Source organism: Meriones unguiculatus, chromosome 4 (genome assembly GCF_030254825.1).
Source record: "Meriones unguiculatus strain TT.TT164.6M chromosome 4, Bangor_MerUng_6.1, whole genome shotgun sequence".
Lineage (NCBI taxonomy): Eukaryota > Metazoa > Chordata > Mammalia > Rodentia > Muridae > Meriones > Meriones unguiculatus.
Window position 1 is genome coordinate 81194672 of NC_083352.1, and position 12942 is coordinate 81207613.

At 45.4% G+C, this 12942-nt stretch overlaps 1 protein-coding gene across 1 annotated transcript in view; it reads left to right on the forward strand.

Moving 5' to 3' along the window:
- Positions 1-12942, forward strand: part of Galnt17 (polypeptide N-acetylgalactosaminyltransferase 17) — a 418231-nt gene that overhangs the window by 393086 nt on the left and 12203 nt on the right. The window contains exons 8-9 of the mRNA XM_021656996.2: positions 1831-1968; positions 4004-4099. Coding sequence (XP_021512671.1) covers positions 1831-1968; positions 4004-4099 — 234 coding nt within the window. The remainder of the gene's footprint in view (positions 1-1830; positions 1969-4003; positions 4100-12942) is intronic.

The window sequence follows — 12942 nt, forward strand, 5'->3', positions numbered from 1 at the left end:
ACCTCAATTAATCATACCAAGAATATTTTTAAAAGTATTAATAAGTATGATATTTAAACATCTTTAACATCTTTGTATATTGGAGAGATTGCTCAGCGTGTAAGAGCACTTAGTGTGAAAGAATGAGGAACTGAGTTCAAATCCCTAGCACTTGTGTAAAGCCAGTGACAGCCACGTATGCCTGGAAACCCAGCACTGAGGGGAGGAGATAGGCAGATCCTAAAGCATTTTGGCCAGTGGGCTTCAGTTGCAGTGAGAAATCATGTCTTAAAACAAGAGCAAAAGCGTAAGGTGAGAATGACAGAGAAGACAACACATTTTCTCCTCTTGACCCTGTATATGTATGTATACATGTATGTATATCATACATACACCTACACACACCTTAACACACAAACACATCTCTACACACATACACACATATCACATATATACCACGCAAACACATATATCACACATGTACAAACACACATACACACACACACACACACACACACGTGCATGCATATACATGCATACACATAGTTAAAATCCTTATCTATCTACTGAAGAAATCTTAACAGAGTAACTTTAACTCTCCTCAGTGTCCCCAAATCCCACCTGGCTTCCTGCTCAGCCTAGCCTGTGTCCTTTGACTCACAGTCATCTTGGAGCTGAGACTGAGGCTCGTATTTCAGATACTTTATTTCCCCCTGTCATCACACAGCAACCCATTACAGGTTCATTTCAATAAAAGCAGAGTGAATTATTCATCAGAACATCATCACACAGAAAATTATTTTCTCCTCTGCATATAATGAGCCTCGCAGAGTGCCCACAAAGAGGGTCGTCACACACAGGGAAAAAAAGAAAAAAAACAACGGAAGGAGGCTAAAAACATTTATTTTCTTGTCATCATCAAATAATTCCTACAATAATTGTCTTGATAATTGCTGAGGGACTGTGAAAGAGAGTAGACTATTGACATCCTTGTGTCCTGGGGTCCTTAACCCCGGTGGTGACAAAGACAGAGAATTGCCTAGAGACTTCTGTCGTCTTCCTTCCTGCGCTTCACTGAGTGAGCGTGATCTCTAGGCTTAAGTGAGTCGGTCTGCGGAAGCCAACCCTCCGAGTGTAAGGGCCTCTGGGCTGGGGATGTAGCTCAGTTGGTAGGCTGTATGCCCAGAATATCAGGTCCCTGGATCCTTTCCTCTATTTCACACAAACCAGGTATGATAGCACATGGTATAATCCCAGCATTCGAGAGGTGGAGGCATGAGTATCAGGAGTTCAAGGTCGTCCTCAGCCATATAGCAAGTTCAAGGCTGGCCTGGGCTATATAGGTATTGGTTGGTCTTAAATGTCAACTTGACACAATCTGAGAAGAGAGTTGTTGGCTGGCAGGTGTGTCTGGGTAGGGTGGGGGGTTCTTGACTGTTTTTGAGGAGGGAAGACCTGCCCTGGATGTGGGGAGCACCATTTCATGGGCTGGACCCTGAAGAATGAGGAAGGCTGGCTGAGCAGAAACAGTGGGCAGCATGGATGCGCTCGTTTTCTTTGCTCTGTGGATGTGATGCACCCGGCTGCCTGAGCCCTGGCGCTGGCCTTCCCCCAGTGGTTGGAAAATGATAATGGACTTCAGCCTAGGCTTGTAAAGCAGAGGTACCCCTTCCTCCCCCAAGTTGCTTTTGGTCGGGGCGTTTTATCCCAGCAGCAGGAAAAAAGAAACCAAAAACAAGGAAAAACCACTGCAGGCTCCTAATCTAGATGCCCTTCCTAAAGGTGACTCCCCTGCATCAGGCTCTGGCCAGAGCCCCATGCCACTAACACCCTTTGTCTCTCTCTTTGCAGAATCCAGGGATCGATATAGGTGACGTCTCAGAAAGAAAAGCACTGAGAAAAAGTTTGAAGTGTAAAAACTTCCAGTGGTACTTGGACCATGTCTACCCAGAAATGAGAAGATACAATAATACTATTGCGTACGGGGAGGTAAGACGGACCACGCCTGAAGGATGACAGGGCCTCCCTCCCTTCCTCCCTCAGGGATTCGTGGAGGTCCAAGGCTCTCTACCAGCAAGGATATCGAGTCAGGGATGGGCTGTGGCTCTCTTCTCTGCCCACACGTGGTGATAGTTTTGAGATGTTTTGACCCTGAGAGCCTCTAGACTGTATTCAACAGAGACTCTGAGCAGGTATCTGGACATAAGAGCCAGGTAGCTGAGGCTATGGCTCAGCAGTAGAGCACTGGCTTAGCATGCTCTGCTCGAGTCCCTGGGTTAAATCCCCAGCAACACACACACACACACACACACACACACACACACACACACACACAGGCAGGGAACTGGATATAACATGCATATCTATAATCTGAGCAATAGAGACACTGAGGCAGGATTTTCATGAGGCCAGCATGGGCTACATAGTGAGTTTCAAGCCCATTTAGACTATATAGCATGACCCTATCTCAAAAAGAGAGAGAGACTAGGATGAGGGCAGAGCCTCTATTGCTCATTGTTATAGGCTGTGGATAAATAGTGATTAAAAAAAAAAAGAAAAAGAAAGAAAGAAAGAAAGAAAGAAAGAAAGAAAGAAAGAAAGAAAGAAAGAAAGAAAGAAGAGATGGACTTCTCAGATTTTCAGTAATGAGGCAATGTTTTCTAAAACATTCAAAAGGTTGGGCATGGTGGCATACTCCTTTAATCCCAGCACAGGAGGCAGAGGCAGGAGAATCGGGAGTTCGAGGCCATCCTCGGCCAGTGAGTTTGAGGCTAGCCTGAGCTCCACAAGACTGAGCCACAATAAACAGACTCAACAACAACAACAAATGTCTTTTGAGGTAATCTGCTAGACTCTCATTCCCATAAACTGTTGCCAGCCACATGGCTCCTCCCAGCTTCCACCTCTTAGTGCATAAGAAAATGAGAGAAACTGAAGTGCCTACTCCAGTCCCAGGGGATGCTGGGCGGAACGAGGCGCCATGGTGTGCCGTGTCTATAGATCAGTGGGTGGCATGTGGTAGTCATTGTCACTTCCCGCTAGCCGCCCTTTCCTCCCTTCTTTAAAATAAAAGGACCAAATGTGAAGGAGACATCAGAAAATGAGCAGGGGTTCGTCCTACTTGTGAAAATTGCTTAGCTCTTTGTAAAAGAAACCGTGGTGGGGAGACGGCTCAGTACTTGCCCGGCACGTGTGCAGGCTCTAAATTCCCTGCCCTGCTCTGCATTCACCTGGGATTGCGGTGCGGGTCTGTTATCAGTTATCCTCAGCTGCACAGTGAGATCAAGGCTAGCCTGGGCTATCTGAGTTCCTGTCTCAAAACCTCCTCCCAAAATGAAATAAAGAAATGAAACCAGATTTAGCCTTGGGGATAAATCTGATATCCCAAGGGAGACGGGCTTTGTAAGAATGAGAGCTATAGGAGGAACAGCAGAGAAAACAGATAACTGACCTGAGCTCATAAAGAAACACAACCCACACTCCAAATGTGGAAATGTCCTGCCAAACTGGAAATACATACATCACAAATCTTATAGTACTTTATGTGTAATGAGTCCAATGATTCAGTTTAAAGAAAACAACTGATTTAAATAACAAAAATGGCCCCCAAAGAAAAATTGACCAGATGTCCTATTTATTTTTCCTATTTCTGTGAAGAGACACTGTGAACAACAAGCAGCTTGGGTGCTGGGAACTGAATTCAGATCCTCAGTAAGAGCAGCTAACGCTTAACTGCTAGGCTATTCTTCCAGTCCTCCAACATGCTCTTTTATGTGGAAGTGGGTGAGGGGTGAAGGTCCAGCTTCCCAGGATTTAGAAACAGTGCTCCCACCCAAGATACCTACTCTAGGGCTTCATCATTCAAGCTCAAATAACGGGCTCCCACATTCAAGCACTGATCCTTATTTGGGAAGGACTATGTGACCTCTCTATAATGAGATCACGGCCAAGGGACACTGTGGTGGCTGACGAGCGGCATCTCTCCAGGTGGTTTCTGATGGGCGTGTTTCATCTCTTCCTGCAGCTCCGTAACAATAAGGCCAAGGATGTCTGCCTGGACCAGGGGCCGCTGGAGAACCACACAGCAATACTGTACCCATGTCACGGTTGGGGACCCCAGGTAGGAACCCAGGTCTGACCAGAATGGGAGCAAAATCAATGGTTCATAGGGGCCTGCGGGACTTCTGGAAACTTCTGTTGCTCATGGTTCCATATTCTGGGTTTTTGTTTTTGTTTTAAAGAACTTGGAGTTTTGTTTTTTTTTTTTTTTTTTTTTTTTTTTTTTTTGGTTGTGTCACTTAAAAAGGTAACTGTGACAGTTAACATTGATGGTCAACTTGACAGGATTTAGAATCACCAAATACCCTCTGGGTATGTCTGTGAGTAATTTCTGGAAGGGATTAGTTGGGTTTGAAAGACACCCATGAATGTGGGCAGCACCGTCCCATGAGCTAAAGTGAGCTGAGCCCCCGCATCCATCTCTCTCTGCTTCCTGACTGCGGGTACCAGGTGACCAGCTGCCTCCTGCTCCTGCCGCCCTGCCTTCCCACCATGATGGACTGTGTACCCTGAGACTGTGAGCCACAACAAACCCTTCCTTCCTTTCATTCTTCCTTCCTTCCTTCCTACTTTGCTTTTGCCAAGTTGTAATGGCAGTAATCCAAGTAAATAACATAGTCACATTCATATGAATATCAAGAGGAACAATGTGTATGTTACATATTGAAAAAAAATTAAGATAAGCTTCAGAGTCAGAGACGTACCATATTGTATCATTCTAACCAAAAAAATGTCTATCTGTAACCATGAAGAAACAATAGAGATCCTTTAAAAATACATTTGTGTGTATGTTTGGGCATGAGCATCATAGGCAAGCAGTACCCAGCGAGGCCAGAAGGCCAAAAGAAGGCATCAGTTCCCTTGAAGTTGGAGTTACGGGCATTTTTTATTGTACAACATGAGTGCTTAGAATTGAACCTGGGTCTTCTTCAAGAGTAGCAAGCACTCTTGCCAACTGTCTTAGTTAGGGTTTCTATTACTGTAATAAAACACCATGACCGAAAAGCAAGTTGGGGAAAAAGGGTTTAAATGCCTTATGCTTCCACATCACTGTTCATCACCAAAGGAGTTCAGGACAGGAACTTAATCAGGGCAGGAACCTGGAAGCAGGAGCTGATGCAGAGGCCATGGAGGAGTGCTGCTTACTGGCTTGCTCATCCTGCTTTCTTCTAGAACCCAGGACAAACAGCCCAAAGATGGCACCACCCACAATGAGCTGGGCCCTCCTCCACCCATCACTCATGGAAGCATTTCCTCAACTGAGGTTCCTTCCTCTCTGATGACTCTAACTTGTGTCAAGCTGACAAAAGCCAACCAGTATGCCTACTAAGCCTCACAGAGACTCTTCCGAGAAGCCAATTTACATGCTCACACTGAAAGCCCTCCATTACTTTGGCGGGTAAATACTAGTACAAGAACAGAGCCGTCAACAAGAAAGAAGAAAAGGTTTCAGGTTGTCAGAGAACACAAAAGGCAGCTTGCAAAAGGGCAAAACGATTAACCAAAAAGTGAAAGCAGAGGCTGAAGAAATGAATCTCCCTTGATAACATGGCATGAATAGGCTGTGTGTGTGTGCGCACACACTCTAAGGGCATAGCAGAAATTTCCTCAAACAGGGAGGAAATATAATCCCAAAACACCATTAGACTTGGCATTCGTGGGCATAGTAAATGTTCTGTCAGCCAGCAATCACAAATGGCAAGTTACAAACTGGAAAAGCATTTACCCTCGTTCTTGAAGACCTGGAGAGTCTAAGTGCTAAGTTGATGTATTAGTTACTTTTCTCACTGCTCTGACCAAAACCTGACAAGAGGCAATGTAAGGGCTAGAGAGATGGATGGGAAGGTCCCTGGGGCTTTCTAGTCAGCCAGTCTAGCCAAATCATTGAGTTGCAGGTTTAAAGAAACCCTACTTCAAAACACTAGGTAAAAATGATAGAGGAGGAAGCCTGATGACCTCTAGCCTCATGTGTGCACACGCATTAAACACACATACATACACACACATACACACAAACACTCATGCGCACATTCATGCACATGTGCAAACATATACACCTTGGAAAGAGCATTCAGTGGTCGAACACTTATCTAACATGCTATAGGGCCCCAGTTTGATACACAGCACTAAAAAAAATAAGATTTTAATTAAAAATACTTTAAAGAAGGCCTAATTAGGCCTAGTCATGGTGGTGCACGCCTGTAACCCCAGCAGTTGGGAAACTTGGGATTTTGTATTCCTCGGCTACACAGGAAGATCCTATAAACAAACAAACTGACAAAAGCCAACCAACCAACCAATCAAAAAAGAAGAAAGTTCAGAAGGAGGGAGCTGGTGAGATGATGCTTTAGTTCCCAGCATCCATGTGTGGCAGCTCACAACTGCAGCTCCAAGAGATCTGTCGCCCTCTCCTGGCGTCCGTGGAAAACTATGTCCACATGTGCACATACCCCAGCACCCTACAGAATAAAAGAAAAGAATACATCCAGGTTGAAAGGAGCATCCACACACTCCTTCCATTCCTACACAGGAGCCAGAGGAGTGGACCACACTTCTCTTCTGGTGGAAGTTGATGACACTCAGAGCACCAGGGCTTCTGTCCGGTAGTAACCAGAATTCCTCTTTCATGCCTCCCACCGTGGACATGATGCCCCTGCCATTCACCTGATTGCTGAATGGCACGTAGGCCTCTCATTGCCCTCACCACTCCCAACTCAAGGGTGAGCTTCTCCTAAGAGCACTGGCCGCTCTGACGGTGTTTGCAGTTCCTACCACAAGCTCCGGGTGTGTGTTCGGCATGCTCTCCAGCTGCCCGCCAGGCTGTGCCTCTGCTATCCTGTCACAGTTCTCCCTCCCCTTCCCAAAGCTGTTCCCTGATCCAGGAGTCCCCTTGCCCCACCAGGCACATTGGCATCTTTTTAAATTACTCCGTAAATACTATGGGCAGAGACGGAATCATGTTTCCAGACCCAGGCAACTCCCAGAAGAAAAGATGGGTGTTCCACGGACATTGTTAGCTTAATTAAAGGACTCTGTGTTGTAATTTATTATCAAGCAGCAATTAAACAGAGATAAAATAGGCACCTCGGAGGATAATTTCCTGTCTTGCAGCATGTGTTTATCAACAAGATGGAAGCAGTTCCTGGCCACTCCGAGTGCCTGTTTGCTCTGAAGTGTCTGTTGCAAGCTCATTAAGAATCCCATTTTGATCTGATTAATAATTTGAGTGAGACCAAGATCCACTTTTTTCTTGAGCCTAAGTTTTTTTTTAAATATTTTTTAAAATTTATGTGCACATGTGTGAACGCACATGTGTTTGTGAATGTGCGTGCAACCACCCTCAGAGACAAGAAGAGGGTGGCAGATTCCCCTGGAGTTATGGATGATTGTGAGCTGTCTGGTGTGGGTGCTGGGAACCAAGTGTGTGGGAGACATTTCAGATTCAAGTCATAGCAGTAGCCCTCAGATCTCACCCTTATGCCAGGACAGGGCTAATGTCCTGGGTGGGCACAGAAAACTAATTGACCAGGACATTGGCTTCATTAGCATCCATGGTGTGTGTGTGTGTGTGTGTGTGTGTGTGTGTCTGTGTGTGTGTCTATGCGTTTTTTTAATGAGTGCCTGTGGAGGCCAGAGGTCAACTTTGGGTTTTATTCCTCAGATGCTGTTCACCTTGCTTTTGAGACAGGGTCTCTCACTGGCCTGGAGCTCACCCAGTAGGCTAGGCTGCCTGGATATTGAGATCTGGGGATCTTCTATATCCACCTCTTCAGCACTGGCATTACAAGTGGGATTACAAGTGCGCACCATCACACATACACAGTGTAAATGTGTGTGCCTACTCGCTCCCAAGTAGAGGAGGCAGAAAGAATGTAAGAGCCAGAGGATGGGAGGAGAGCTGAGCAATGCAGTCTCCTGGCTATAACTCAACTGTTGAACTCACAAACTCACAGCAGTTGCAGTTGCCTACGTATGATCAAGAAGCATAGCTTTGGCTCTCAGTTCATCATGAAGAAAGCATGGTGGCAGAGGGGGCTGTGGGATGTGGCAGCAGGAATGTGAGGCTGCTTGCTCACATCTTGATGGGTCTAGAAAAAGAGAAGGGAAAATAGCAGCATTCAGCTTGTTATCTGTCTGTCTGTCTACCTACCTACCTACCTACCCATTATCTATCTATCTATCTATCTATCTATCTATCTATCATCTATCTATCATCTATCTATCATCTATCTATCTATCTACATTTTATCTATCTATCATCTATCTATCATCTATCTATCATCTATCTATCTATCATCTATCTATTATCTATCTATCATCTATCTATCATCTATCTATCTATCTATATTTTATCTATCTATCTATCATCTATCTATCTACATTTTATCTATCTATCATCTATCTATCATCTATCTACATATCTATCTATCACCTATCTCTTTTTCTCTCCCTCTCTTAGTTAGGTGAGGACTGAGGAAATTTATATAAATGTGCATGTGTACAGAGTACAGAGGGCAACCTTAGGCATCATTGCTCAAGGACTTGCCGTCAAGCTTCTTGAAACAAAGTCTTTCACTAGCCTGGAGCTCACTAAGTAGACTAGTCTGTCTGGCCAGCACATGGATCATCTGTCTTCAATCCCCATCTTGCCATCACTAGGATTACAGATTTTTTTTACATGAATTCTGGAGCTGTAACTCAAGTTCCTCATGCGTGCAAGGCAAACTGTTTGCTAAGAGAACCATCTTCTCAAGCCTGACTTTACTTTTTCTTTTCACTTTTATTCACTCTGGAATCCCAGCCTATGGGTTATTGCTACCTACTGTATCCACGGTGGATTTCCCCTCCTCAGTTAAACTTCCCTGGGAACTCCCTTACAGACACACCTAAAAGTGTGCCTCACTAATGCCCTATCTATTTATATATCTATCTGTCTGTCTGTCTGTTTGTCTATACATTCATGTCCACTAATGCACAGGGGGTCAGAGGACAACCTACAGGTGTCATTTTCTCTTCCATGTGGATTCTAAGAACTCAAGCCCAAGGCTTGGTAGCAAACACCTCCACTAGTGAGCCATCTTGTGAGGCCCTTAGGCATGTCTTAATCCAATAGTGTTGACAATAAAAATTAACCACACTCAGGTCCAGGCTCACCACTGTCTCCTTTGCCTGTCCTCTCTGTTGGTGTGTATTGCTCTCACTCTCCTTCTTTCCTAAGACGCTCACGTTCCTTCGCTCAGTTAATCTATCACCAGAATGGCACATGAGAATTCTTTTCTGTCCCCTAATTAAATGTAATCTGATCTTGGACTCCCTCTTCCATGGCCTCATCTCTGAAGCCATGCATCATATAAGTGCCTTGTCATTATGATGCATTGTGCCAATAAGGCACTCACAGCCTGATGGAGTGACATGGCAAGCTGTTAGCTCGGGGAAGGCAAAAGCAGATGTGAATTGACAGCCAGGAGCTGTTGCCTTCCAATCCTGTGAGTGCTGAGGGGAGGAGACAGAGCCAGAGAGATCATAGTGAGGCCAGCTCCCAAGGAAAGGTGTCTCTTCCCAGGGAGTAACCCTGTAGTCCTGGGGATGCGCCAGTGATGTGGTAGTAGCACGCATCCCTTTTGCGCTTGTGAGTGAGTATGCATGGTCACGTGTGTGAATGCCAGAGATCGACCTTAGCTGTTGTCTTCCTTGTGTTTGGGGGACTGGAGCATTTACACAGCAAGTAGGTGAGGCCGACTAGATGTGAGCCCCAGGGATCCTCCCATCTCTGCCTCCCCAGCTCTGAGACTACAGGTGTGCACCACTGCGCCTGGCCTTTTGGCTGATTCCGTGAATCAACTCAGGTCCTCACGCTTGCGAAAGCAAGAACTTTACCTATAGAGCGCTCTCCCCAGCCCCAAAATGTATCCTTTACAGTATATAATCCAAAGTCTGCTTTTTTTTAATTGGGTCACTATGTTGCCCACACTGCCCTTGAACTCCTGAGCGCAAGTATTGGCTGCCTTTTTGGTTACTGTAGTGACAAAGAGAGGCAACTCGAAGTAGGAAGGATTTATTTTGGTTCATGGTTTCAGTTCCTTGAGGCCTGGAAGATAGGACAGTGGTGAGAGTGGCTTGTGGCTGTGTCACTGGGAGTGAGGTGGCTGCTTCTATCACGGCAGCAAACAGGGAACATCAAGCGGGTCTTGGGAATTGAACCTGGATCATCTGGCTTGGCAGCGGGTGCTCTCACCCACTGAGTAATCTAGGTGGCCCTCTTCTGTGACATTTTATTTTTTAATATTTTAAAATGTTTGTGTATTTTATGCACATGAGTGCTCTGCCTGCATGCCAGAGAAATGCCTCCGATCCCATTGGAAATGGTTGTAAGATGCTGCTGTGTGTGTTCTGGGAACTTAACTAAGACCTCTAGGAGAGCAGCCAGTGCTCTTAACGGCTGGGCCATAGCTTTAGCTCCCTTTACACGTTATATTAAAAGTCCATCCACCTGGCCCTTAAGAGCACTTTTGTGTATGTGGTGCTTGAGTCTTTGATCCTCAGGATCCTGCCTCCTGGGTCCAGCTGCCTTAGAGCACCTGTGGGCATCTTTCATGGAGACCCCAGTGACAGGCAAGGTTCTGCACTTGGGGCTTGCAGACAGTCTGGGCTTCAGAGGACCTGTCATCTGCTCCTGTCATCTGCTTCACCCTCTCCTCTCTACTTCTAATCCACAGTTCCCTCTTTCTGGTTACCCTGACAAGTGACTCCCAGGGCCCCCATATATGCTTCTTTGCCTAAATGATCATAAGGACTCATGCCTCCACCTGGTCATTTCTAACTAGGACTCCAGGTTAGGGAACAGCCAACAGATGGCCGGGCTCTACTCAGGAAGTCTTAATGACAGTCACACATTTTGTCTTAGACTTTCTATTGCTGTAATCAAACATTATAACCAAAAGTAACTTGAGGAGGAAAGGGTTTAATTCATCTTACAGCTTGCCCACCGTCGGGCAAGGTCAGGGCATGAGCCTGTGGGCAGGACCCTGGGGGCAGGACCCTGGGGGCAGGACCCTGGGGGCAGGAGCTGATACAGAGGCAGGAGCTGATACAGAGTGCTGCTGACCAGCTTGCTCCCCCTGGATTGCTCAGTTTTTTTTTTTTTTTTTTTTCTTATAAACCCTAGGAACTCCCGTAAAGGGGTGGCATTGCCCACAGTGGGCCGGGCCCTCCCACATCATCCATCAATTAAGAAAATACCCTACAGATTTGCCTCCAACCTCATCTCATGGAGGCATTTTCTCAATTAAGATTTCTTCTTCCCAAATGACTGTGCCTTGCATAAGTTGACATAAAAACTACCAGCACACACACATACATATACACACATACACACACATACTACACACCCCTAGTGTGCTGGCTAGTTTTATATGTATACATATATATCATATATTTATATATAACTACATATAATGTATGAACATATACACATATATTTATATACATATATAAATACACATATATTTTTTCCTGGTGGAAACCTTATTTAAAAGATTTACATTTCTTTGGAAGTTTAGCTCATATTTCAAGAGACATAGAAAATGACCCAGGCAGTTTCTGTGTCCGTGGCAAGCCACAGTAAGGAACTCAGACAGAAAAATGAATGGAGCAGCGCCCATACTTCAACTTCAAACAGACCATCCCTACACACACACACACACACACACACACACACACACGCGCGCGCGCGCGCACATCTCTTCCAGAGTGTTACATTCAACAGCTAAGTAAGGAAAGTCACCACTAATTATTTTGGTTGTTGCTGTTGTTTGATTGACCTTTTTGGTTGTTTGTTTTTTGTTTTGCAACAACAGGGTCTTGCAACACAGCCTCAGATTTCAGGCAACTCCTTTTGTCTCTGCCTCTAAAGTACTGTCATGTCCACTGAGCCACAACCCCAACCCCTCACTGGAGGGTTCTAGGCAGGTACCATAATCACTGAACCACACCTCCAATCTTCATTTTGCTTTTTCTTTTGACATGAGGCTACACTGTGGTGCCCTAGCTGGCCCTGAAATCACTTATATGGCTTTGGCTTATCTTGAACTTGTTATCAACCTGCCTCAGACTCCTGAGTTTGTAGGATCCCAGGCCTGTGTCACCAAGCCCATATTGGTACAATGATAACTATCAAAGACTTTGCTCATTTGAAATTGAAAGGCTCTGAGTTCACAGTAAACCGGATGGGCACTAAAAAGGCTAATGCTGCTCATTTGAGTCAATGGGTTCGCATCAGAGGAAGCCAAAGGAAGAAGAGCTTGGCTGCCACCTGTCATCACAGCACTCTGGACACAAAGACAGAGATCCCCAAGGACAAAGGTGACTAGCTCAACTAGCCAAATTGGTAAGCTCTGGGTTCAAGTCAGATATCTCACTCAGTAAATAAAGTGGAGGACAACCGAGGAAGATTCCCAGCCTTATCCTCTACGTGCACGCTCATGCAGGTGTGCCCACACACATACAAACATGCATACCCACATACAAATGAAAAATGAAAACCCGAGACACCAGTAGGGAAGAAGAAGTAAAAGTAGGAATGAAGTAGAGAAGAAGCTGGTAGGAGCAGAATAAGGACAGACCAGTGCCGAGTCAGCCCCAACACCCAGCCTACAGCGCCCCAATGAGAGACGATTGGGGGTACTCTGCTCTCCCCCACGGAAAAGCACTTACATCAGCTCTTGGATAGGGGACTTTGGGACAGAGCAAGAAGCTCAGAGTGTCCAAGTGCTGGGAATGTTCTAGGGTCAGGAAACACTAAATGCCTGAGGCCACATGGGCACCTATGAAGACAATAAAATAAAATTAAATTAAAATTAAAATAAAAAACCTCTGGTGAGACAGAAGCAAGGTTCTCCAATGGAA